Source organism: Megalops cyprinoides, chromosome 13 (genome assembly GCF_013368585.1).
Source record: "Megalops cyprinoides isolate fMegCyp1 chromosome 13, fMegCyp1.pri, whole genome shotgun sequence".
NCBI classification, from domain to species: Eukaryota; Metazoa; Chordata; class Actinopteri; order Elopiformes; family Megalopidae; genus Megalops; species Megalops cyprinoides.
In genome coordinates, this window is record NC_050595.1 from 19,732,454 (window position 1) to 19,759,396 (window position 26,943).

Sequence of the window (26,943 nt, forward strand, 5' to 3'; positions counted from 1 at the left end):
TTATGATAGCAACCTATTATACCCAACTCTAAAACGTCACCACAGGTGCACAAGCTAATTAGAGAGGAATTGCCAATGTGTTTGCCGGTCTGCTTTTTTGATCCACTCTCCCTCCCCCGCTGTCTCATAGGGGTCTTGTAATTTGTCTGTCTGTTTGTTTACCTCCCTTGCTCACTCATAGCTATCTGTATGTTTGTCTGTCTGTTTCACTCACTTATTCATAAGGAATGTGTCTGTCTGTCTGTCTCTCCCACTCACCCATAATGCACATGTCTGTCTGTCTCACCCACACATGCATAAGGAATTGGACTGATTGACTACATCACCTACACACTCTTAAGATGTCTGTCTGTCTGCCTGCCTGTTTGCCTGTCGGTCTCACACTCACTCGTAAGGGATGACTTTGAACACCAGGTGGTCCAGAAGGGTCAGCTGCTCTGCAATCTCCAGCGCGGAGTGGGACTCAAATGGTTCTGCCTTCCCACCCTCCGCCTGTTGGACACCCAGCAGACACACACACACAAACATACACACACACACACAAGACACACCCTGTGTCAACATGCTCCATATCTATTGCCAATTGCTTTTCCATCATGACAATGTAGCTTCAGAGTATGGCAGAAATGACGCCATGCTAAAGGTGCTACTGCCTCCATGCAGAAGGAGAGTTTAATGGACGGGCATTGAGCGGACCCCTCCAGCTTGTCCTACTCACCAGCTGTTTCACCTCTTCCAGGGTGATCTGATTGTCGCCCGGGTCCTCCTGTGTCAGGGTTCTGTGGAGAGAATGCAGCCACAGAACACTCACACCTGCAGGGTCCCACTTAGGGATCTACTGTGTTCAGACAGTGTTCAGACACGCTAGTTAGCCTAACTCTGTCCTGTCCTTACAGATTTGCCAGAATGTCAATAGTCGTGATTGGAAAGGAGTTCCATTCTACTGTAAGGTGGTGTTTTTCCCCCTTATGTAACTATTGCCTTATATTTTAGTTATGCTGCAGTCAATTAAATAAAACTACTAAATGATAATGGATATACGCAAATGTGTTAAAATCACCCTTGTCCTCAGGTCCTCAGACATACAAACAACATACCATGAGGCTTTTGATGGAACAGGGACTTTAAATATACAGAATTACAAGCTTCAGTCACCAAGCCCAGATGCTGCACAGATATTTATCATGCTTTAAAACATCTGCCCACAGTATATCTTGTAATCAGAGTGCTAGTGAACAGCATAAACCAGAGGTATCTCAGAGGTATCACAGGGACAGGCCTTTCAGTGGCCGAGGCCGCTGTCAGCCATCAGCAAGTCTGGCCCCGGTTATGCTGTATCTCAGGTGTCTCTACCTGATGATGTTTGCGGCTGCTTTTCTCTCCTGAGTCAGGAGCTCAGGGTCGTGGATCACCTCCTCCAGGAAACTGATCACCTTCATCTTCAGGTCAGTGTTGCTCTCAAAGTCCTGCAGTCAACATGTCAGCAGGGTCACTATCATACTGAATCATAAACCCAAGTGCACAGGACTACCAAAGACACTATATGACACCAAGATGGTGGAGTCTCTGTTTCACATGTAAATGACTGTTGCTACATGCTGCATTACTTTTGTTGGATGTCCACAATGTTAAACAGTGATAAGGACGCATTACGTAGGTCAGGAATGAGGGCATAGTGTGTCATCTCCCAGGTGATAAATGATCTCTGGGTGAGCAGGAGGTTGCGGAGTACCTGGGAGTGCTTGGACACCCAGTGCCGCAGGACGTTCAGGACTCTGTTAGTCGCAGCTCTGCGGATGATGAACTCTTTGTCCCCATTCCTCTGGTCTGTGGGAAACCCTGGGAACAGCCAAAAAAGACATCTGTCACTCAAACTGGCAATATGCACACAATACACCACATATCACTGCTCAAGACCAAAGGCATTTCCAATGGGTTATGTTTAAAAGCAATATTAAAAACAGAGGAAATCACTGGAAAATAATTCATTCAAAACCATGTTTTTATTTTCATTCGTGTGAAGACTAACAAAAGAAAAACCATGACCGTATGACTATAGTTACTGAAACTCATTAGATCTGCCAAGTCTCAGGTCACTTACATTGCTTGACTTTATAGTAAATGAAATTGAGCTAGTAAGTTAGCAGGAGGGATGGACATATTTGGCTCACTGTGAATAAAAACAAGTAACAATTAACAGTTTTTTCTAGATTTGTGCAATTCTCCTTTACTTTTTATAGACAGTATGACATTTTCCATGACTTCTCTGTGGGTGAATGTATTTTAAGGCCTTTCAAGGGCTGTGGGCACCGTGTTAGCACACTCACAGTTGTCATGTATGTGCGAGCGGTTCGGGGCGTGTCCTCTCACTGGCTCACCCGTGCTGGCTAACGACATGCGGCGGTACTTCTCCTTGGTGGGCGTGCCCTCGTTAGCGCCCGCCGTGGCGATGGCGAAGGCGGAGGCGGCGGAAAGGGCGCTGCGGGTGTTGTCAAGCTCCCGGCAGGAGGACACCACCATGCCGTTGTTATAGGAGAAGAGGGAGAACTCTGGGGAGAGAGACAGCGGGAAAGCTTCTGTCTATGAACAGATTCAGAGGACAGAGGAGATTTTACAGGCCCCTTAAAATCTTTCATGGAATCTATCAAGAGACTTTCTATTCAAAGCAGTGATACGCAAACACTTCTTAACACTAAGCCATCATATGACACACACTAGAAATTTTACAATGTTAGCCTTAAAATCTTTGTCTTGAGGAGGTGGAAGAGTCACAATTGATTTTGTATTTACATGTGCTTCCAGCAGAGGGCAGCACAAGACAACACACTCTCAGTCTCCCTGCTATATATAATACACATGTAATTCTTGCTGGGCATTGGGCAGACATTACCTGCATCTTTTACTGTCATGACCAAATATGGTTATCAATTTCAGTTTCTACCGAAACATTAACCAGTAATACAATGGTGGCGTACATGATTAGCTTTCCCTCACAACGCATGTAAAGCTCACTGCCCAGCTTCCTCTGCACGGATAAGATTACATTCCCATACCAGAGGACATTGTAAATGGTTCATCTTAATATTTATTGCACACAGTTAAAGAGAAAGCATTACACCTGATGGCTGAAAAAGAGAAGGTCACAGGGCTGATTGGGGTGGACTAATTAGCCTGTGCACCTGCGATGATGAGACTGTGTGGTTGTGCTGTGCTGAACTCGGCAGAAACGGGAGACGGAGGACCGCGCGGTGGCAGCGGCAGCGGCGCACGAACACGCCTGCCACCGGGGGCGGCGGAGAAGCACACAGATGGTTGCTAAGGTACAAGCTTTCCTACCACCTACTCACACACAGCCCAGGCGTTCCCTTTGACGCAGAGCGGGGGAGATTTGCATCCACTGCGATTGTCTTGGGGTTCCTTGTCCGCGTACCGGCTGAGCGCGTTTCCGCGCTGTTATTTTTGAGCTCCGCCGGGGGAGACCGCACACAATACATGTACCCTCACGCAGTGCGCAATGGACCTCATAACGTGGTCCGACCGTGGATCAGAAACTAGATAATAAGCAAGAAGTTCCAAAACCAGACTCAAATCTCTCTGATCCTAGTGGTGAAAGGGTGTTACTACACCCCTTTCATATGTAGAGACAAACTGCCACACTGTCAGAGGTACAATATCCAAATGCAGAGCCCTTAACCAAGGGTAATAAGTCATTATCTTTTCCAACAGCTCTGTTGTTCCTGTGTGTTAAGGCTAATGAAAAATGTCTGCATTCTCAATTCTCAGTGTGTTGATTTATGATCCAGTTTTTTCAATTTGTGTTGCTGAGCAGTAATAATTAGCTCCTTGACCTGGCCTACCTGAAGAGTTTTTGCATTTGACATTTTTCGGGGTGGTGGGAGACTTGGTGGGCGATGTCTCTGTCTCGGCCTCGTCGCTCTGGGTTTGGTCGTTGTCACACTCCTCTCTCACTGACATGTCTAGACAACATTCAAGACAGTCAAACCGTGAACGTCACAAAATTGTAGTTCTGATACACCAATCCACCAAATATCACCAACTCAACATACACACATCATTCAAACAATAAATAAATTGAGTAGCACTGGTCTCCTTTACTCTGGTCCCACACATTTTCTAGCCTTCTGTTCAGACCCAGTCGCTACCTCTTCAGTAGTCTTCCACACATATAGAGGGTGCTGTGACTCTGACCTTGCTTACACTGCGAGGCCTCCTCCGGCCTGTCCGTCTTGCTCTCAGCCTCGTCAGGGATCTTGTTGGCCATGGTACTGGACACGTAGAGCTTGTTGATGTCCAGCGTGGTCTTGCTGAAGGGGGACATGGTGGAGTACATGGTTGCATAGCCGTTGGGGGAGCAGCCGAGAGCGGCCAGGTCCAGGGCCTTGCCCCCCGTGATGATGGGGATGTTGAGAGAGAGCTTGCGTCGGCGGTTCGGGGATGAGGACTTGGTGATGGAGAGTGGGGGCGGGGATGAGAATTTGCGGCTGGCCCGGGGTGACTTGGGGGGCTCCCCATACAGGAGTTTGTTGTTCTGGCTGCTGGCAAAGAACAGCTCCAGGGATCTGGGAGTGAGACAGACAGCGCCCCCTTTTTAAAAGCACCCAACTATGGTACTATGTATCGTTGAAAGTTTTGCAGCTTACCAAGTAAAATGTAAAAAAAAATAAACATACATCAGGAAAGCTCATGCCAGGGACATTTTGCCTCGAGCACAGATTTTTGTTTTTATGATCTGGATCACATCACAACAGCAATCAGCAATGACATACAAAATAAACAGGAACCATAATGACTCTGAGACTCGAAGTCTCCATACTTTTATTTGGGAAAAAAGGCTGCAGGAAACCTCTCCCACACAGAGAAAGCACCCCCCCTCCCCACGCGCCTATAAATAGCCCGTCGAGTGACAGTGCGGGTGGCGATGGTGCTTGCCAACGGCAGGCGAACGGAGGAGGCAAACGGGGACGTGTGGCCCGTGGGAGCGGGTTCCAAAGGAGCGTGCGGGGGTGAGTATGTTTTGGGGGGAGGGGGGTCGGGGGGTTCCTGCAGAGTGTGGGCTGGCAGGCGTCTCCCTCTCGGCATCCAGGCCTGGATTACAGGAGGGGTCGGGGATGCAAAGCGCCGGCATAAATATTTAACGCAGCGCGGCCCGGGCAGAGGGTGGGGCCCCTGCAGCACAGCGGCCGGTTGCCGTGGCGACGGCGCGTCGAGAGATGGAGAGAGAGAGAGCGAGCCCTGGTTGGGCCAGAGAGGAGTCTGGCGTCTGAATTGCCGCCATCTCAGTGGGACATGGATACTGTGCATGCTCTTACCCTTTCTCACACACACACATACACACACACCCTCTCTCTCTCTCTCTGAACATTCTCTGTCTTTGAATGCCACTTTTGACATGACACAAACTTACACAAAAATGCACACACACAGGTATACACACATGCACAAACACACACTGGCATACACATACGCACACACATGCACACACCCTCCACACCCACACCTCCCCTCTCCTCCTCACCCTTCACTCATTTGTCACTTGCTGGAAACACGACGGAGAGAGGTGTGATGCTTTTTCCCTATACTGTGAAAACGTGATCACGGGAATGTGTTACGAGCAATAGGGAGTCTGCACGAGGAGGTGCAATGACCGTCAATACAGATTTTCATCGGCCTCAGCGTCCATACGACCAAACCCCATCAACGTTCACCTTTCTGCATATCAAGCAATTGAAAAACTCCCCATGTTTCAACTATTCAACTGTTTGTCGCTGATGACAGTCTCTCCTGTGAAGAGGTGGTCTGCACTTTTCAGGCAATAATAGTGCAACACTGCAAACAGCCTTCACGGCAGAGGGATCTATTGTAGAGTAACAATGCCATGGTATGGTGCCACGCTGCAGAGGGGTGACACTTGTACAAAACTAGCTCACTCTCCTGACAATCCTGACAGAGTCCTGACAGAATAGTGCCATCCACACAGAGCTGCGGACGGCCATTTTTTACTGCAGTATTTCAAAACAAAGATTCGGAAGACCAGATCCCAGAGAGTCCCCAGCTAATCACTTGAAACTGACAACACCTTGTTTCCTTGGCTACACAAATCCTTGTGCAGATCCTGCATGTCTCTGTTCTGTCCTGCGTTTGTGGTTTTTGGTGTCCCTCCTCTTTCCCTTCTCCACTCCCGTCCCTCTCTCTCCTCTTTCTTGCCATCTAAGGAGGATCAAGCATGTCCACATGGTCGGGTAGGATTCCCACCATCAGACTCCAAGCCAAATAACTTACTCTTCCCTGCATAATACTGCTCATTCTTGCACATAAAAAAGCCAGAAATGCATTTTCTGGACCTTCAAGCGAGCTGCTGTTGGGGAGTCAGTATTACACCAGAGGGCTGATGGGAATGTGGAGGACCAGAGGAGAACCGGCGGGGGCGGACTCACCGGGCCGGGATGGCGCTGATGGGCTTCTTGTAGATGGTGATGAGTTTGTCCAGCACCACGTCGGCGCTGGTGAACACCCTGTAGGAGTGCAGGAAGGTGTTGAGGAAGTCGATGGACAGGAAGCGGAGGTCGGTCAGCCGCTCCAGCAGACGCTCCACGCTGGCGTAGCGGATCTGCAGCACTTTGCACGAGTTCATCATCTTGCTGAAGCGGATGTCCACGTCATCGCAGTACAGGCTGGCGTCCGACCTGCTCACAGCACATATACATGCACGCGTGCACACACACACACACACACACACACACACACACACACACACACACACACGTGCACACACACACACAGACACACAAATGCACACACACACAGAGCCACACATATGCACACATGCACACAGAGCCACACATATGCACACATGCACACATACACACAGACACACACACACACACACATACACACACATATGCACACACACACACACAGACACACAAATGCACACACACACACAGAGCCACACATATGCACACATGCACACATGCACACATACACACAGACACACACACACGCACATTTGCACACACAGATGGATGGGCGTGGCTTTAGTTAGCAGTCAGTTCTATGTCACAACAGCTGCACGGCCTGGTGGTTAAGAAATGGGGCGTGAAGCCATTGGAGTTGAAGTTTTGGATATTAGGCTCTCCACTGAAACTGTATCCTTGAACTAAGTATTAATGTCAAATGTTTCAGCAGATATCCAGCTGCATAAATGGATAATCCTGTACATTAAAAATGTAAGCCATGTGATCTGCTCTGCCTAAGATTACGTAATGTAGCCATACAGTCCTGTCAGCGCTGCAGTGTATATGCACAGGACTTACTTGATCATCTGTGGCACTGTGACTTTGGAGTTTTCCTCAAAGGCATTCATCATCAGGCCATTGCAGCGGATGTTGTCTATGCACTGTGAAAGCAAGGGAGAGACAGGCAGAGTGTGAACACAAATGCTGTCTCTCTGCGTGAGACAAGGCCAGGATTTGCCGGCTGGCACGGCGTGTTCCGGGGCGAGGGGCACGGCGCGTTCCGGGGCGAGAGGCACGGCGTGCAAACGTGCCTGGCTGATGTCGCTCGTCCAAGCCGACTTTTCCTGCCGCGACGACGCCACCAGGATGATGGTGAAGGACTGGCTGTCTTTCGGCTCCACCACAACCTTAAAGTCCAGGTGCTCCATGTCCTGTCCGCTCTTGTCAGATTTTGCTTCAGTGGAGAACAAGCAAGATTTCAAGATGGCTTTTTTTATGAAGGTTTATGACATTATATTTTATGACTTCAGCATGAGGAGCTAATTAAACAAACAGGTGCAATCTAACAACCTGGAAATCACATTCTGTATGTATAGAGCCATTTCTATTCATAAAAAAGGAACTGAAATTCTGTTATACATACACTCCTCGTCTGTCCCCTCTGGTTCCTCCATTAATGTGCAGTCAATGAGTGAGACAACCCCATTCTGGGCCACACACAGGGGAGGCAAAGAGGATGTTAATATTGATAGAGTACTAAATCAGTGATAAAAATATCTTCCAAATGGACATTATCTGGATTGCTGACATTAGTTGTCTTGACGGCTCAGAGAAAAATACAGGATATCCTTAATGTTCAATCATCACTGCCAACTGACGTGCAACACACTACAGGCGCTGTCTGAATTTGCACGAACAAGTGATCAAAATGATTCCCTTCCCGAGAATATTCTAAAAGCCAAGCCCCTTTACGCTGAGGAAAATTATGAACAATCCTAATGGGTATTGGCTGTGAAGCGTTATCTCAGGATGCGTGAGAACATTATTACACCTCTGGAGCAACATCGCGCCCTTTATCCGAAGGCGTGGAGCGTGAGGTTGGAGACGGGTGTGACTCATAGCGCGAGCTGTTGTGCGAGATGCAGTGAGTGGTTGCTCGGCGGGTTTGGTTTGGGGTCCCCACCTTGGTGAGGTGCAGCTTGCCCCCTGAGCCTCTGGTGCAGATGATCAGGTGCTTGGAGAAGAGGAAGCACTGCCTCTCTCCCTCCTTCTTCAGGGACAGTGAGCCGAGCCGGCCGCGTGTTATCTTGCCCTTCTCGCTCATCGGGACCTGGATGAGAGATCCTGGCGGGAAGAGAAGGGAAGAGGTAAAGGGGGAGACAGGGGAGATGGAGGATGGAGGAGCAGAGGGTGTGTGTTTGAAGCAGTTGAAATGAGATCTGCCAGGCAGCACTGACAATGAAGAAACACCTTTCCCCCTCCACTACACCTGCCCAACTAACCTGAACAGGGGCTTTTGGGAAGTTAAGTGACTTTTCTGTTTGATTCTTCTATTTTTCTGTTGTGAAAAGAATGTAAAAACATGGCAGGGGGTGGGTGGTGACATTTGCTGTCCTAGTGTCATGATTTCGATTTCCTTGTAACTTTCCAGTAGCACTTTGAAACGGACACTTTGGAGTTTCAATTCCATGCTTTCCACTGGCTTGTTTGGTTAAGTCATTCCCCCATGACTTCTAGATTGGGAGCTATGTGGATGGAGAGCATGATGTTTGAGCTGACAGGCAGATGACTTATGAGAAAAGGACGAGGACTGAAAATCCACTCTCACTATTTGTGTGTTTTATTTATAGTCTCTGACACCTGTTTGATGGTAGATACAGGGCAAATGGGTTTACCTTGTCTGACGAATGTCTGGCTGGTGTCCAGCAGAACCTCGCACCCTTCCACAATCATGCGCTCGATGGCCAGGTTCTTCCTGATATTCTCCGTCTCGCTGACCTCGTCATGCATGATCCTGGGCCAAAACAGCTCAGGGTCAGAGAACATGCGGGCACAGCAAAAGGGGCAGCCAGGTCATACTCTCTCATTGGTTAAGGGAGGGAAGGAGGGATGGGGGCATGGGGGCCGGGCTTACCTGGACAGCTCCTCCAGTTTGGACTTGGCGTAGTCCAGGCTGTTCCTTTCCACATGCTCATGGGGTGTGTGGGCGAGCAGCTCGTGGAGGGTCAAGATGTAGCGTGGGATCTGCGCAGGAGGAAAGCACAGTGGACAAAGGGTGACACAGGGTCCTGGCAGTACCCCCAAAACCCACAGAGGGGCGCTACACACATTCAGGATGGATACAGCACCATCAGCACCAAATTATTACCTGCACAGCAGAGCATAAAGCGTCAAAGCAAGCCCTTGTGGACTGCACTGAAACTGCTTGCCTCGCCAAATAAAGACATTATACAACAGCGTACCTCTGAACCACTGGGGTAAGTGGTTATGAAAATGAGACGATGGAGAGAAATTCAGCGATATTAAATAAATCGCTGATATAGTAGGTCAGTGTGGTAGTCGGAGGTAAAGCTGCTGTCTCAGTCAGGGCTGTGGCGGTGCTGACAGGCCAGGAACAGAGGAGAAATACAAGGAGGAGAGGTAAGCTCTGAAGTGCACTTAGAGTTTAAAGCACGCGCTGATCAGCAGGGGACTGTCCATACAGTGAAGGCTGCTGTTGAGCCAATTTGTCCACAGCTGACCCAATAACACACACACACACACACACACAAACATTGTGGACATACCTACAGGGCCTTGGCTAATGCACTTTCTGTAATTGGACGAGCACATATACTTGTATTAGAATACTGGTTAATGAACAGAAATGTGTAATCAGATGAAATCACACAGAAGAGCAAAATGTAATCACGGTAATGACTGGTAAATGAAATGCTGAAGACATAAAATGCAGTATAACCGATGCATCCGCACATGAGAACATATTGGTGTGAGAGTGAAGATGCAATTATGTGAAATGAAGCTCTACTCTCAATGGAGGGCAGACATGGGAGCCATGGGGGAGTGTGTGAGGAATGTGTGAGGCATGGGTGTGTGGTGTGTTGGGAGTGTGTTGGGAGCATGCAGAGATTGCAAGGGAGTGTGGAAGTGTGCACGATTGTGAGAAGTGTGAGGAGAATATGTGAGGACTGTGTGGTAGGGTATCTTGGTAGGTCTGAGGGGAGGTTTGTGGGTGTGACCAGTATGCAGTGTTTTAGGGAGTGTGGTGGGGAGTGGACAGGTAAAGGGGAGAGTGTGTGGAGTGTGGTAGGCGTGTTTGGGAAGTGCCTGGGTAGTGTGTGTGTGAGTGTGTGAGAAGGGAACTACGTGGGGGTGGGCACTCACCTGGAACATGGGGTAGGTGAGAAAGGTCTCCAGGGTCCGCTCTTCACAGTCTGGCTTGGCCTCGTACTGCTTCAGCAGCTTGTCGAAATCTCGATTTTGCTTGCAATGGGCTAGGATCTGGAGGCTGTACTGGTGGTTTCGCACAAACTCCTGGTAGATGTTCAGCATTGGCAGCAGGATGTCAAAGAGGTCAGCTGCAGAGATAAGAGCAATTCATGCTGGTCATCAAAAGGGGGAGCGACAAAGGTGAAAAATAATCTATAAACCTGTAATCCCTGGGTTCGCTGTACAAATTGGAATTTCAAATCTGTTGACTAACAAATAAATATTGGAAAACAGGTGCCTATTGGATGTTAAGAGACCTTTTCAGAGAACTGCGGATGTAACTGTGAACGGTTTAATTATTGAGAAACCACATGAGTCCTTTGGGACACAGATCTCTGTTGTTCGATCCTGCTCCCCAGCTTGAAAAGGGCAGGATGCTGACTGATCTTCTGTGATCCTGTAGTTTTTTTATGCCCCATGATCCCTGTCATCTGCAGGAATAGGAACCCCCGCATCAAAGACAGCGCCCCCTGCTGGCCCCAGTGGGGCAGGGGTGTACAGAGTGAATGCTCTTACCCAGCACTAGCGTTGGCCAGCTCGCTATCCTCGCCTTTAGCCCCTGGTAGAATATCTGGTGCAGGAACATGATGGTTTCACTGCAGAATAAAGTCAATGAACCATCAGTGTGTAGTCCCTTTCAACAGGTGTTCAAAAGGGTTGTTCTGTTGAATCATGCGTGGGACATTTTGTGTAAGTGTATGTGCGTGTGTACACAAAAGAACATGCACTGTTTAAATAGGCATTTGTGTGTGCATTCGTGCCTGTGTGCATCTGTGCAAGGTCAGCTTCTACAGCAGAAATCTGTACCTATTGAGAAATATGCTGCTGACGTCGTCGTGGGTGATGGGAGGCTTCTTGGAGCTGGCAGCCATGCGCAGCGGCCGCAGAAAGTTGTTGACCAGGATGTGCAGCTGCTGCACGTACTCGGCCTCCGCCTCCAGCATGCTGAACACCACCTGGTTGCGTTTGCGCATGCTCTCCGCGTGCGGCGAGCGGATGTAGTCCTGGATGATGGTCTTCCACTTCCTGCGGCACATCCAGCCTCGCAGGAAGCTCTGCACCTGCCATCCAATCAGGGAGAAGGCCCTCGTACACAGGTGTAACTGGGGGTCTAACATCTACCACAGGTTGTGTCCTTATGCCACACCAAGGGATACAATCAACTCACTAAGGTACAGACTAAGGTCCCCAGTCAAGGTAATTAATCATATTGTTCTTCCTGCTATAGATCATGTGCTTGCTCCCACTGCACTCTCTCCTCTAAACCTCCACAGCAACCTCAGCTCACTGATAGCCATCAGTCTCATTATCCAGGTCATGGCACCAATGTAACAGGGCTAGTGTGCTGTAGTCTGTGGACTGCGACCCCTGCCATTCCTGCAGAACACCAGTAGATACATATAATGCACTGGACCAAGGTCCAAAGTCAAACAATCTGATCACTGTCTTTCTCTACAGGGTGATGGCTCCTTATGTAGTTTTTTCACACTAGTGAACTCCACTGAACCTGTGTTGGAAAGCTTTCAGACGCACAAATAATAGATCCTATAAAAACTGGACCAGTGAATGAGGCTTTGTGAACCCATAAATGGGTGGTACTACAACATGCTATCAGTCACTACTGTGAACCAATCAAAAGACTTGATTGGTTCAGAATGTTGCCTTTTTGAAAACACGAGAGTTTCACAATCTTTGGGGGTTGTGAAACCTTACTCTCGCATTGCCACTGGGCAGACCACATGAAGCGATACCCATTAGGGCTGACCACCGTTTTTCTCCGGGAAAGCATGGAAAATATTTTGGGAAATATTTTTATATGTGCTTATGCTTTTTTCAAGTGTTTTCCGTTTGGGCTGCAAACCCTCAACCATTGTAGCCACTCAGTCTAAAGCAACAAGGCCATATGCAAAACAATAGAGGCCTCTGCTTACTTTTTTAATCTTCTTGATTTCTGAGTCATCTTCGCTGGGTGGCACCGTCGGGTTGGACTGGATCTTCTCATTGTCTTTCAGCAGTCCTGCAATCTGGCACAGGGAACCATGAAACCATCATATCAACACGTCCTTCTTCCTGGCTAGACTCCTTCCCCTCCCAGACTGACCTCCTAACGTTCGGTTATTTATCAAGCAAGTCTCTTATCTACTTTAATCTAATGACTTTGGTCTTAGCTTTCTGTAACAATTTAAGGCAAGACTTAACTTTTTTTGCTTTCTGACATGACATCTTATTAATTTCAGCTACCAAACTCAAAATGTTGCATAAGAAAAGCAATAACAAACATTTTCTTGAATTTATTACTGAAAGCACAGGAGAAACTGCGATGTTGCCTGACTGAACAGAGGCCTAACCGACAAAATAAATTAGTTTACTGATGTGACATTGTTGTCACTATATATTTGTTTTGCCAAAATGAAAAGGTTATAAAAGAGAATATGCAATGTATTGCTCAGTATGCACACATGAGAAAGTAAGATTTAAATCACTTGCAAAACCAAATGCGCCTCTGTGATGCTATAAAAAGAGCTTGGATCAGCCGGGCAGTGCCTGATGGGTAAGTGTCCCTATTTACTTTGTATTGACTGAAAGAGTTTATTACCATGCTGTAGAGAGAGGCTGCAGCAGGTACAATGGAGTCTGATTCATGTATATTCAGACCATCATTTCATTTGCACATTAAAGAGAAATGACTATTTGATCTGTTTTTTTAAAGAATACATCGGGGGAAAATAAAGCTGCTGGAGAGATTTTATATTACAGAGAACCCTGCTCAGTCCCGAGTTTCCTCCCATTTGTTCTAAAATAATTCCACATTTTCCCTAACCAATATTTTATTGAAATTTTGTCTTTCTGGTTATAAAAAAGCTGAGACAGCTGTGAACTGAATGAGCTTTCTAGTCGATATTGGAGATTGAGAGAATATATAACCAATAAAGGAGAATTGCAAGTTACCTCCGATTTTAGGCGCTCAATCTCTATTTCCCCATCCTCAATCTGTTGTCGAAGTTGCTTAGCAACTGTTTTCTCTGTCTCCACGATTTGGAGGAGGTGGAGATACTTCTGCATGAGGGTCTCGTGTTCCGTGGCCAGGTTCCTGTAACTGGACACACATACATGCACACAATCATGTACACAGGTGCAAACACACATACAAACACACACACACAAACACACACACACACACACACACACACACACACACACACACACACACTGTAGCACCTTATCACAATATTACCTTGTTGCCCTGGTTTAACCACAGTTATAGCAGTGATAGAGGAGGCGCTGATACCCTAACAGCCTGCTCTTTTAGAATGGGGAACATCACAGGAAGTGCTCTGAACAAGCAAATGTGCAGATTAACATCTGATGCTTTTTATTCTGCAAGACTGAATTTACAAGAAGGTAGTGTAGTTCTTTCTATTCAACAGGAGATTGAATACAAGCAGTTATTGCGGAGAGCCTTACTGAGGATATGTGAAGCCCTTTTGTGTGAATTCACTTTACTCATGACTACTGAAGGTGCAGTGAGAGAATGACCACCAAGGAGCAGCCACTTCTAGAGACTCTGGACTCCTGGATCTGTGTGTGTGTGTGTGTGTGTATACCTGTTTTGTAGTTTTTTTACAATATCTGAGAATGATTTTGGACAGTTATTAATAGATTTGAAAGGTTGTCTTAACCAAATTAATGTACCTCCATAAAGTAGGTATGTAGACATTTTTTTTTGCCAGATAATAATATTTATTAATCATATATTTTCATGAATTACTCACGGATACAACAAGATGTATAAGATAATAACATATGAGATTAATTTAGAGTACAAATCTAAAAATAATGATCGCACTAATTAATTAATTACTGTAGCACTTATGTATTTGCAGTAACACTAGTTACCACCTGTGCTGCGAGAGGGGTTGAGATATGGTCAGATGTTATTTGTTGTGTTCAGTATGTTCCCTTGTTTCTTCAACTTTATTGGATGCCCTTTGTATTCTTACTTCTGTAGGTCACACTAGAGGAAAATGACAAAATATAAAAGATCAGAAGATACAAGGAGCCTCTGAGCAAAGACATCGACGAATGCTGTCTTTACTCCTTGATGGTTTCGGGTGCTTGATAAGACTCTGTGCTCCATGTTCACCCTTTTTTGTTTGCTTGCACTGTTATTTGTTGTAAACTCCGAGGAAATGGCTCATAACTCCCGAGTTCCCAAAGCTGGACTGGGGTTAATTCCTGTTAATGAGCAGGAGGCACCTCTCTCCTCCTCGTCAAACATTACGAACGTGAGAATTGCTGTGAGCCCCCATGTCATCCAGCCCTGCCCTTTAGCGTGCGGCTAATGTTTACCAGTGCTGCTGATGAGATGGAAGCATATCTCAGATCTTCCTCTCTGTGGGGATTGGTTACTGAGATACATTCCCTGAGAGTGCTTGAGGCTCCCATTCTCCTCTCTGGTGATGTCAGAGACAGATTGATTACTGCTGCAGTGTGCCTGAATAATGGGCCCTTTGACCTTTATTGATGCCCATGGGTCACTTTAACAGGGTACACTGAATAGTCTATTTCAGGTCACATAATCCCTTAAGACAATATATCAGAAGACACACGGAGGAAACAAAGCCCAGGGAAAGTATTTGGTTGGACATGTCAAGCCTTTATAATTCTCCCTTGAAGGGGCCACTGCCTTGGGGTCTATCTCACACGGTTCCCTGCCCACTTCACCTTGCCCAATGGGGGTTAGATGGGAGCACTCCCTTGGAGTTGGCTTTGTACCTTCAAATAAATACGTTCTCCCATTCCAAATCGTCTCAGGACTTTTGCCAATTTAAAAAATTTGGAAGTAACTTTTTCGAACATGTCATGTGTTTCAATCACTGTCATGATGTTGGTCAAGTGGAAACCTCACACACAGTTGCATTCAAATATATTCATACCCCTTTTTAAGCAAGAAAAAGATGATTGTCTGCCATTTAAGCAAGAAAAAGATGTTTCCATTAGACAGTGATCATAACTATCGAGAAAACACAGCACCTTAACTGTTTTGCAGTAGGACTGCACTTATTCTTTTTTTTCCTGGGATCATGACTGTGAAACTGCAGTGGCCTGGCAGACAGGTGTCGGAGACAGAGGTGGCACAGCACTATACCTGGCATGTGTTATTGCTGCCACCCATTCGTCGCAGTCCTTCACGTCCTCCGTCCGCAGCTCCAGGGCCTTCTGGTTGTCGTGGTTGAAGTTGACGGTGAAGTAATACTAGGGAGCACACAGAAGGACAGAGTTCTCAATAGGGAGGGACAGAGCAGTGGCCCTTTCCTGCTGCTGCACATCACAGCAAGATCAGAACTGTCAAAGACCAGTATGTCACACCCATTTAGACCTGCCACTGTTATGTAGCACATTTTTAGCTGCACTGAAAGCTTAATCTCTCCTGTCCACACCCTGCCATGGTCATCCACCTGGTCATTCTCATCCTCTCTGCAGCGGTGGAAGGCGCTAACCGCTAACCTGTGATTTGCTGAGTCACACGTCACCTTCCACAGTAACCTGCTGCAACTCATGTATTTAGCCTGTGATTTGGATGCGCCCTTATAATCCAACACTTCCACCGTGGCTTTCACATGGAATCAGGACATTCACTGTAAATAGACAAGTGATGGCTTGGGCTGTTGCCGTTAGCTTACAAGCATTAGAGAAATGACTGCTCTTTTTTCTCACGCTTTATCTGAAACAGCGCAGCCTCTGCATGGAAGGGAGGTGCTGTAGAGCTGGGAGCAGCGGCTGGGTGGAGGAGGTGGTTATGGATTCCTCTGCTCCCATGAGGAAAGCCACGAGATGCACAGGCTGGAAGACCGTTACATAATCGTACGCTACCTGTTACCTAGCAACTAAGCCCCTGCACTTCCGGCCTCGCTCCATTTTATGTCAGCCCTGTCCTGCCGTTCTCCCAGACTTAATTCCCACAGATCCTCGTCTGTAGCTCTGCGCTGCAACGCCCCTGTGGAACAATGGGAGGAGGACCAGAGCTGATCATCAGCATGCATTTTTCTCCTCAGGAGGCCTGAGAGTCTTTCTGTGTATATTTAGTATATGTCTACGTAACCAAAAGAAAACATAAAGAACTACAGAAACCACCAAAAACGGTACCAACATTAATTAAATTACAAATGAAAATTTGTACCGTGTAAAGGTCAAAGTGCAGAAATTAATGGATTTTATTTCAGTGTCACTCCATCTCTGCCCAGGTCAATTGTTTAAAGGCAGAAGGGCTAACACAGAAATCTCGTACAAAACAGTATGAGGTTATCTCATGTGGTAAACCCTTTCAGGGATCCTTAATGGATATGATATGTTAAATTTTGGCTTATTGGGCTGAGGCAGGCCTGCTCATGTCTCCTCTCAGGTAAAGCCCTTTGAAGGCTTTCAGTCCAATAGCACATCACAACCATCATGTGGCACTATGTGTAATTTGTGTGCCATGCTAAAGACAAATCCACAAAAAGGCCCCTGGCACCCCCTTTTTCTGAATGTATGCGTGCATGCACGACTGTTTGTTTGTGTGTTATTGTGTACGTGTATGCCTGCATGTTTTTATAATTGGGTGTGTGGAACTCTGTATGCACACGTGGTTATGTGTGTATATGTATACGTGTGCATGCTTTTGTGCGTGTCCATTTGTGCTTTGCTTGCGTGTGTGTGTATTCATACATATACAGTATGTGTGTGTGTGTGTGTGCTGTGTGATTGTGTGACTCCATGGTGTCAACGGATGTCCTCTTTCCTGGTGTCTTTCTGTGAGCTGACTCACCCTGGTGTTCCGTCTGGATTCAGGGACCCCTGGGGGCTTGTCTACCCTGACACCAGATGGAACAGCACCCAGCAGGGTCCTTATTCCACAGCATACCTCATGACCCTCTAGTGCCCCATGCCCTCATTTCAACCTCACCCCTCTCCCCCAATCCCCCTCCCTTATCTCTAATCCCAAGCTTCACCCAGCCCCCCACCCTGTTAATCATTGTGACAGCATAAGACAAAACAGCAAACAACTGCCTGCAACAATTCATTTGTAATAGCTGTGATTATCACACTGTGTGTCCATACCAGAACTGTGTAGCCCAAAAGATTCTGGACTGGGTCAGAAGTCTGCTCTGTGAGACTAGTGACTAATTTATGCCCAGATAGGACAGAAATCTTGAAGCAACACACCAGAAATAAACCCGAGCTGGGCTACCACACAGCAGGGTGGAAGTTGTGCGGTAGCAGCAGGGGGCTGTGTGGAAGACACCATGGGCTATAATTGATTTTTTATTTATTTTTAACCCAGCAAAAGTTGCCTGTTGGCCAGGGCGGCACAAGGGAATGAAACACACTGAATGAGCAATCACTCATCATTCTTGTTCATGTTAGATTCGACCTGTGACAGAAAAAGACAGCCAGCAACTCATGACCTTCCAAACGAGTCGACCAAACATATCATCCCGTCAGCTTCAGCAGCAATGCTGCAAAGGCTGCTTTTTCACCGAGCCCCTCAAGGAGAAACTGCACACTACAAACGAGCCCGTGGAGGAAATGTGTGCCAGAGACCACGGAAACAGAACCCCTCCCGCAATATCTGAGGTCTCTTATGCAACCACTGGAACCTTCGCTGACAGCTTGAAATCATGGAGCTGAAATGATTTTGCTAACAATTCAAATGTCAACTTAAGTATGACGCAGGTATATTGGTCCTAAGGATGATCGTGTGGCTATATGTATATGCTAAAAAGTTACCATTATCATGCAATGCTCATGCTTCAGTGCTGTTTTTCAGCAGTTCTTCATTCACATTCACTGTGTTAATGAAGTGATTCACTGTGACTTATACCTTTGCTCTTCTTTTTATTGCTCCTGTGATATGCATTGAATCCTGTTGTGATGTAAGGACTAGCTTTTTCATAACTGAACAAGTAAATTAATGAATAAATAATAATAATTAACAGACTGAAACATGTTCTGATAAAGGTTCAGATTTGATTTGACAGTTATGTTAGCTGACGAGTGAATGAAGGGATAGATGCTTCCAAACCCCTTCACAAACAATAACACTGCTGCACCTGGTCTGACGGAAGCACTAATATCTTCCATTAACAGTACGGTAAAAAGGAATCAGAATAATGACTGATTCTTTTACCCGAGGAGTACAGACTGCAACAGGTTAATGTGAATAAATCGGCAACACTCTTCTCCTCTCAGCTCTCGGAAATGCATCTTTATCAGCTTCCCTCCGGTTCAACCTTATCTGACGATATCATGATACAGACAAGGCTGCAATCGAAAGGGGCCGAAATACGCATTTGTGAAGTGCGTACAAGAAAACAAATTAGACCTGCTTCCAGAATGTTTGCATTTTTTCCCTGCTAATATTTATGTGTCTGTAAAAGGCCAGAGGAGCTGTCTGTGTGTTTTCATGTACACAGCGGGCCGAACCGCGAATCGATTCGCTGGCGTTCTCTGCATCCGCTTTGGCCTGCGCTAAAAACATCTTTCCTCTGGCATCCTTTGGCAGCGCTGAGCATAAACCCGCTCTAATCTGTGCCATGCAGATGTTTCTCCGTGCCTGTAAAGATGGCCTTGGTCTTTATTCGCTGCTTGGTACGTTTCCACCTCCACCTTCATTAGCCATTCAGTCTGCCGTCTATCTCTATCGGGGTTGCGCACTTGTGGACTACATTGTCCCTTCCTCTCTTTTCAAGGAAGAAGAGAAAGGCTTTAAGTGTCTGCTTAACCCAGTCCGCTTATGTGCTGGATATCACACCATCGAACGCATTCAGTTGGTTACCCTGTTTTCATAAATGCGTGCCATAATACTACCCACAACACAATGAAATTAGGTGGTGATGCCTGCAAGAACTCAAGGTGTCAATGTGATATCGCTGTCAATCATCTCAAAGGCAAATTGCCCTCAGATGACGGTAGTGCTGGTAGAACTTTAATTGCAGTTGAATCAGCAGCACTGGAGCTACGCCATAGCAAAAGCTTCACTGAATATCAGAATTTGCATTCATTTAATGTCAACCATTGTGCAATATCTAAACAAAACAGCTTTCTTTCACAGCTGTTTATTTTTCGGATGAAGTAATACATTTATGAATAATCAAATGATTATGAGTTAAGAAATAAGAAGGGCCCCGCAGCCCAGCACTACAGTGGTAAGGCAGATGCCAGTACCCAGTTGTTGTATTTTGCTCTGATTAGTCATGTGATTTTCAATGCCATGATGTAAAATTGCATGATGTCTGTGTTTCATTTGCCATTTATCTGCTTACCAGTCTGGTAGTCCTTAAGAGTACATCTCATAGCTCTGTAAAAGTAACTGGGCTGTGATCACCAATACATCCTGCTCCATTCATTTGCTAATTGAGTGTGCTTATATACAGTATCAGACAAATTGATTATCCATGAACATAACGATTTGGGAAATAAGCAATGGCAACTCCTGCTATAACTGAAGGCAAAAGATGATTTTTTTTTAAATTTGCCATTATACCTGTCTGACACAACTTTACTTTAAATGTAATACAATCCTTAAATTTAACAGTGTTGTATGTGTTTCCAGAGTGTTTATTTTTTTCAATTGGCATTACTGTTTACCCCTGTCTACTCAATCTCTTATAGCCACTGCATCCCTGTTCTCCTCAGGGGAATAACTCAATACCCCATTGCCCCCACATAGATGTCGTGTGGCACAAAACAAATTTTGTTCAAATAGCATTTCAATTAATAAGTGAGGCGCAGCACCAGAGCTGTGCAAGCCTGCATTCTGTGGCCCTCTCCACATCACTTTTTCAGATGCAAATGGTGGTTGCCGTGGCGACCGTGGACTCGAACGTAGTTGTTTCTAAATGGGGAATAAGGACATTTAAAAAAAAGTGGAACAATTCGGTCCAAGAAATTTGGTGGCGTAGTGAGAGGCGGCAGGTACAGTACCTGCCATCTAGTCAAGAGTCTGTGTTCATATCCTACACTGTCTGTAGCAGTTTTAATGGCATTATATATATACAGTATATATATGTATACATGCATGTGCTGTATATATGTAAGCCTATGTAAATGTAAGTGTTTCTTCAGAAGGATCATATCTGTATTAGTACAAAGTAAGATTTTTAAATAATTTATTCATAAAATTAAGGGCAAATGTTGATTGAATCCCAGGGGTCAGGATATTTGCACACCTCTTTAGTTGTGCAAGAGGAACGTAAACCAAAGCTTGGAGGCTTTCTCTAGGTGCAAGCTCACCAGCTACTGTTTCTTATTCTCATATTATCAGCTTTTGCAATACTTTCAGTTTTTTGGCATTTTCCTCTCTTTCTTCTCCCAGCTTTGGTAATTGCCAGTTGTACTACTTAAGCTCATCTGACCCTGACAACTTCTGCACTGCAGAACCGCAGGGTAAGGTGACTGTCATCTGAGCTGGCGCCCTCTTTCAGAGTGGTGTGTCGAGGGCACCCTAGCCTACACTGGTCTGCCCTGCCCACCCTTATCCCCAATGGAATGAAGCTAATTTTATCTGCTGCTGGGGCTTCCCGGTCATTACTGGCAGATGACGTGGCCAGTTTCGAACCTCGACTAACGAGCATCTAGCTGACTGAGCCACTTGGGAGCCCTCTTAAAATAACAAAAGGGGTCCTTTTGTTCTTTAATTACAATTTACATTCAGGAAACAGTATATACTTACTTGAAAAGATAGGTGCACAAAATTATATGAGTGGAGAGAAAAGAAAACCTTGAGATTTATGGGATGTCTGTGGTCACATGACCTTGAGGTGTATGGGTTGTCTTTGGTCATGTGACAGCCCACCCTGCCTGGTGGCCACTGTGTGTCCTGATCTTGTGACTTGAACACCTGACTCCCCCTCTTACTGGAAGAAATGCAGTGTTCTGGTACAACAGGGATGCTTCAGTGCATTAAACATATGGAGCACTATAGCAAAGCTCACCAATGTCTCCTCTCTCTCTGTCTCACACACACACCATGTTTGTACAGAACATCTTCTCAATCACATACCCACACAAGTACATGCATACACAAATGCAATAACACACACACATATGTATGCAATATTTAAACAGAACAATTCTTACCAACACTAACACATGCACTCAAACACAAACACACAAACACAAGTGATCTTTAAATAGAACAATTTCTAGAAAACACACTGCCACATACACAGACAAATACATACATGCATACACTCTCTTTCTCACATGGGCATGCATATTATATTTACACACAACATGTTCTCTCTCTCTCTCGCTCTATCTCTATCTCTGTCTCTCTCACACAAACACACACACACACACACACACACAAACACGCATGCATAATGCGCACCGTTACGCCGCTGAATTTGCTGAAATCGCTGTTGAACCAAATTTCTCGGAGCGGGCTACATGCGAGCCTGTCATTCCGGATGCGGTTCAGACGCTTGTGTTACAAAGCGATTTTGACTTGCTTTCAGGCCCGGTTTTATGCAGCTGCTTCTCGCCAGAACAATTGAGGCTGTCAGCACAGCAGCTCTGCCTCTGGTGGCTGACCTTTCTACGGTATGTTAATGCCTGGTGTAGCGCTGTCTCCTGACATGTATATGCTGTGTGCTTTTCCAAAAAAGCTACAAGGGACGCAAGAGAAAGGGTAGCACTCGGTGTAAAAATCGAGGCTTCTTAGTCTGAGTGTGGCACAACTGAACAAATTAGAGTTCTTTTTTTTTTGGAAATCAATATGCATTTCATTTTGTGTTACCTTAATAATAATATTAAATAATATTAAATATTAATATTAAATTAGTATTATTTTGATGTTCTATTATGGTCTGTGTTGACCTTCAACCAATGCAACCTGCTCCTGGATCCAATCAACAATTTTTATTGCAAAATATAGTTTTGCAATTTGGCCATCACCAAAATTAATGGAACAAAATTGTATTTAAAAACAATTCAAACGATGCATGGCAAACTCTAGGATTGAATGAAATGTTGATTGAACCTAGGGTACATGTTTTTGGCCAGTTGACTGCATGATCAAGAAGCTTATGCAAAACAAACCAAAACAAAACAGATTCACTTGTGAGAGCATGAAAGAAGATTTCAAAATATGATTGAATAACTATGTTAGAAATATAGGTCATATGTAAAGTTGATCATTGCTGATCAGTGATGAATAATGATGATCATTTGATCATATTTTTCTTTTTATCCTTCTTGCAAGTGAGCATAGGGTTTCATTTATTTAAACAAAATATTATTCACTGTTACAATGGAGGGAAAGAGTTTCTTTTTGATGGAAACGGCCCTTCCAGAGAGGAGGGTGGTGAGGGGGTGGAGGAGCAGGAATCTCTATTCTGTTTATCAGTTAAATGAAGGAATCAATCAATGATGGAATGATTATTCCCTTTGCTCTTGTGAAGCAGCTCTAATGCTCTTTTAATTAGAATGCTGACGGCCCTCCAGCCCACATACGGGCGGTACGTTGGCTGGGAGATCTCCTTGTCCTCGCCAGGTGAACTGTGCGCCCCCTGCCCACCTACGCTGATCCCCCCCCCCTCCAAATACCCCCCACCCCACCCCACCGTCTGCCACCTGTTGCCCTGGAACCCACCGTCTAGCACCAATCAATAGTTCTACACCCCCCCCCATACACAGACATCACCTACAGCGTCAGCAGCTAGTCCTTCTGCATGCCCCCCCACCCACCCCCACCTCCCCCGCTACCCAATAGCAGCAGCAGCGGAGACCTTCTGGGCCCACCCCCTTTACCCAGAGACAAAAATGGGAGGCACCCTGGGACCACCAGCCCCTCGCCACAGCAAGGAGTGTTTGAAATATACTGGAGCCTCCTGCAGCTGCTCCTCACCCACCTTACAGAGCCTTGCAAACAGCCATGCTCGGGTTCAAGGAATGGGCCCCGAGCTTTGCCATGTCAAAATATCTGCAGAAATCATCTATTCCCTTTGTATTCCTAAATAGGCTTTTTAGCTACGGATGCCTCTAGGATCACTCTGTGTTTTATTCTGTGACTGAAACAGCAAAGCCCCATCAGGTGATTAGATCTCATCAGTGATTAGGACAGAGTAACGTCCTGTAGTTCCTCTAAAATGAAGAAACCTTCAAAAATGGACGTTGTTGCATTCTGTTTAGCACTTTGTGCACGGGTGTGACGTTATTGATATGTACACTGGAACCGTGCCCAGGAGTGAATTTCTCAGAATCTTTATCCAGAAAGTGGAACTGTATAGACACGAGAGAGACCGACGCAGTGCTGCATGCAGCTGTGTCAGCGCGGGCACAGCTGCTGGCGGCTGTGGGGTCCTGTCTCGCGCTGGATCGCAGCGCTACGTGCAGCAGCTAAAAGGACAGGAACTGCAGCCCCGAGTCCGCATCATTATCAATCAGGCGGGCGAGCTGTCAGAACCACCTGCAGACACCAGGTTCCCTGTCTCAGCTCTACCTGATACAAGCACAGTCAAAACAAACGCATAACACCATCTGACCAACAGGCCCTGGGAAAACTGCTCGTCCCTCTGCGATGACTCTCGCATGATACTGTATCTATTTATACAGAGATGCAGAGCCTATGGCCGATCACTTTTGAAGACACACGTTATGCCGTTATACATTACACGCCAGGACAAAAAGGAATCATTTTAGCAGTGCAACGTTGAAAGTGTTTATTCGACAAATTCCAGCTTTTAATATGTTACGTTCCTTCTGCGTATTAGGGAGTTTTTGGTTGATGTGATTGTGTGAACATTTAATAGTATGCTATGAATATTGGAAATGCCATGCATAAATATTAATGCGTGATATGTGATTTAATTAGAATGCATTTTAAAAAAAAGCTGCGTCTTATCTTTTGTCAAATTCAAGTAGGGCTTGTCCACTGATAGCGCAAATGGCTTTCCCTTCTCCATTTACTGAGTATATATATTATTGTATGAGTCAATGCAATATTATAAAATACAAAATATCTGAACATAAATCGTATTAAACATATGCAAACATTAAAGAGCCACTTGCCGTCGAAAACCGCGAGCAGGCGCAGTTGCCAAGGTAAGATGCTATTAATACCAACATCAACGGAATTTAATCAATACGTCAAACAGACTGTGACGCTACACCTGCTCTCCGCAGGATGGCGACGTTGAGACTTCGGAAACTGCTTTATTTAGCCTCATTTGTCCCTTGAAGTAAATGAAAGAATCATCACAATTTGACGTTTAACATGCGAGTCGAATTTCGGATTTTGCCCCTTTCAATAGCCAATTTAGTTTGTGCAATTTCATTAGTGCAATTAAACTACATTTTTGTTTGTTTTGTTTTTGTTTTTACCAAAAAGAGATTATTCTACAATCAAAGTAATGACAGTCAGCATTATTTGGCGATTAGTGTTACATGCAAAACTGAACAACCCCATACGTTTCCAATTTTTTTCGGGTGAAACCAATAAAGCGATAACATAAACAATCAATTAAACAGATGCTCATACTATCATACGCTGTGTAAACTGGGGTGGAATGAAATTCCAGTTGGCCGTTGGTATCATTTGAAGATACTGATGATAATGGTGATAAGGAAAAAGTCCGAGAAAAGCGTGTGCATTAATTCCAGATTGCCTACACGAAGCAAGTTTGTGATAGAAAGACATCGATGTACAGCACTCTGTGCATAAATTGATAAACTGTAGTTACAACGGTCTCCTGCGATCTCTCTTCTGAACCACTCGAGATGCATCCTCCATTCCACACAAGAAATAATGCAAGCATACACTCTTATGAAAGGAGATATACAGTGCCACATGCATGTCAGCCTTTTATCATGCTGCTTTATTCTATCATTAGGGTTGTTTAACCCCCTCCCCCCCACACCCCCCACCACCACCTCCCAGACACCCCAATTACCCACCACCTAAAGGTACCCAAACATTCAAACACACAACTGACATGCAATACGCTATGTGTCGTTAACTTCCTACCTGTTTTTCCAAACATTCCTTGGCTGATAGAGAGGGTTTGGGTGATGGTGACCGGTCACACACGCAACCCTCCAACAGGTATAATCCCGAGGGCCGCGAGCTGGAATCATTCTCAAAATAAAACAGCATGTTCTGCAGCAAAGCGAACCACTTCGTGTGCCATTTTGTGTTGTCTGAGCTCTTTTTGCTCAAACAGCCTCGCCTCGTGCCATCCTTCTTTGCCAAAAGACCCAGGTAGGTGACATGGCCATCATTGAGACGCATTCCTTTCTGCATTTTGGTTCCGAAGCCGCTGGGCAAAATAGCTTGTTGATCCTTACATCTTCCCAACGCTAGACCACCAAACCAACGTGCACTTTCTCGATAAGCAACGAACTACAGACCAAAAATGCCCATCAGCTGCAATCACTCTGCCGTCTGTATAAAATAGACGAAAAAGAACGAGAAGACTCTACCATCCGAAATATGATCATTAATCCCTTTTAAGATCCAAATGTCATAGTTATGTCGGATAGCAAATAAAGCATGGCTTATGCAATCTTAACGATGTTGTTCACTTGGAGAGAATTGTGCACTAGGTCGTTTGTCGCGTCCTCACGTGAAAGTCTACAGAATTCCGAGCTCAGCGTGTTGAGCGAAGCAGCGCAGTCACGTGACGAATCCTTAAAAAAGCACATTTTCAGAACCTCGGACAGAGACTAACCACAACCGGCAAAAGCAAAGCGTTGAGAACCAGTTTTTAATTTCATAGAGCGCTCCATTATTATTTGATGTTGATGGTCTCGTTAGGTTTCAACGCCATTGAACCAGCAAAAAATACAGCATTCTCGAACCTACATTTTTGTATCGACTTTGTTAAGGGTTATTTGCACTGCTTAAGTCGAACTCATCAGCATCAATATTCATCGAAGAGCTTGGAGCATTGCACACGATTTGAACTATAATAACAATAATATTTTTCGGTAGCAGCACGGACAATTATTTTATATCGTAATATCCCCCTTGTCCCTAAAAAGAAGCCAGTACCTATTACCATCTGGTCATTTTGATTGTTATTTTTCATTCAGTAAGCGTTATAAGGAGCTGTAAGTGTTGCTTTTCGTATGCATACATTCACGTACGCTTTCCATGATAGCTTTCCAAAAATTCCCGACCGCCAGTGGCGTTGAAACAATACTAGGCAGCAAG

The 26,943-nt window shown here is 45.5% G+C and overlaps 1 protein-coding gene across 2 annotated transcripts in view; it reads right to left on the minus strand.

Moving 5' to 3' along the window:
- The window catches only part of LOC118787940 (ras-specific guanine nucleotide-releasing factor 1), a 31,988-nt gene extending 5,648 nt beyond the window's left edge, over positions 1-26,340 (minus strand). The window contains exons 1-21 of one of the 2 annotated variants that reach the window (XM_036543721.1): positions 25,756-26,340; positions 15,895-16,001; positions 13,695-13,842; positions 12,677-12,769; positions 11,553-11,806; positions 11,262-11,341; positions 10,641-10,834; positions 9,391-9,500; positions 9,152-9,270; positions 8,440-8,600; positions 7,900-7,963; positions 7,568-7,710; positions 7,335-7,417; positions 6,456-6,704; positions 4,210-4,580; positions 3,858-3,977; positions 2,379-2,549; positions 1,733-1,839; positions 1,354-1,466; positions 719-779; positions 389-492 (exon numbers count right to left, since the gene is read on the minus strand). In XM_036543721.1, coding sequence (XP_036399614.1) covers positions 389-492; positions 719-779; positions 1,354-1,466; positions 1,733-1,839; positions 2,379-2,549; positions 3,858-3,977; positions 4,210-4,580; positions 6,456-6,704; positions 7,335-7,417; positions 7,568-7,710; positions 7,900-7,963; positions 8,440-8,600; positions 9,152-9,270; positions 9,391-9,500; positions 10,641-10,834; positions 11,262-11,341; positions 11,553-11,806; positions 12,677-12,769; positions 13,695-13,842; positions 15,895-16,001; positions 25,756-26,031 — 3,128 coding nt within the window. In that variant the 5' untranslated portion in view covers positions 26,032-26,340. Of the gene's footprint in view, positions 1-388; positions 493-718; positions 780-1,353; positions 1,467-1,732; positions 1,840-2,327; positions 2,550-3,857; positions 3,978-4,209; positions 4,581-6,455; positions 6,705-7,334; positions 7,418-7,567; positions 7,711-7,899; positions 7,964-8,439; positions 8,601-9,151; positions 9,271-9,390; positions 9,501-10,640; positions 10,835-11,261; positions 11,342-11,552; positions 11,807-12,676; positions 12,770-13,694; positions 13,843-15,894; positions 16,002-25,755 lie in introns of both variants that reach the window. The other variant, XM_036543720.1, reaches the window with a different exon arrangement.
- Between the last annotated feature and the right edge of the window lie 603 nt (positions 26,341-26,943).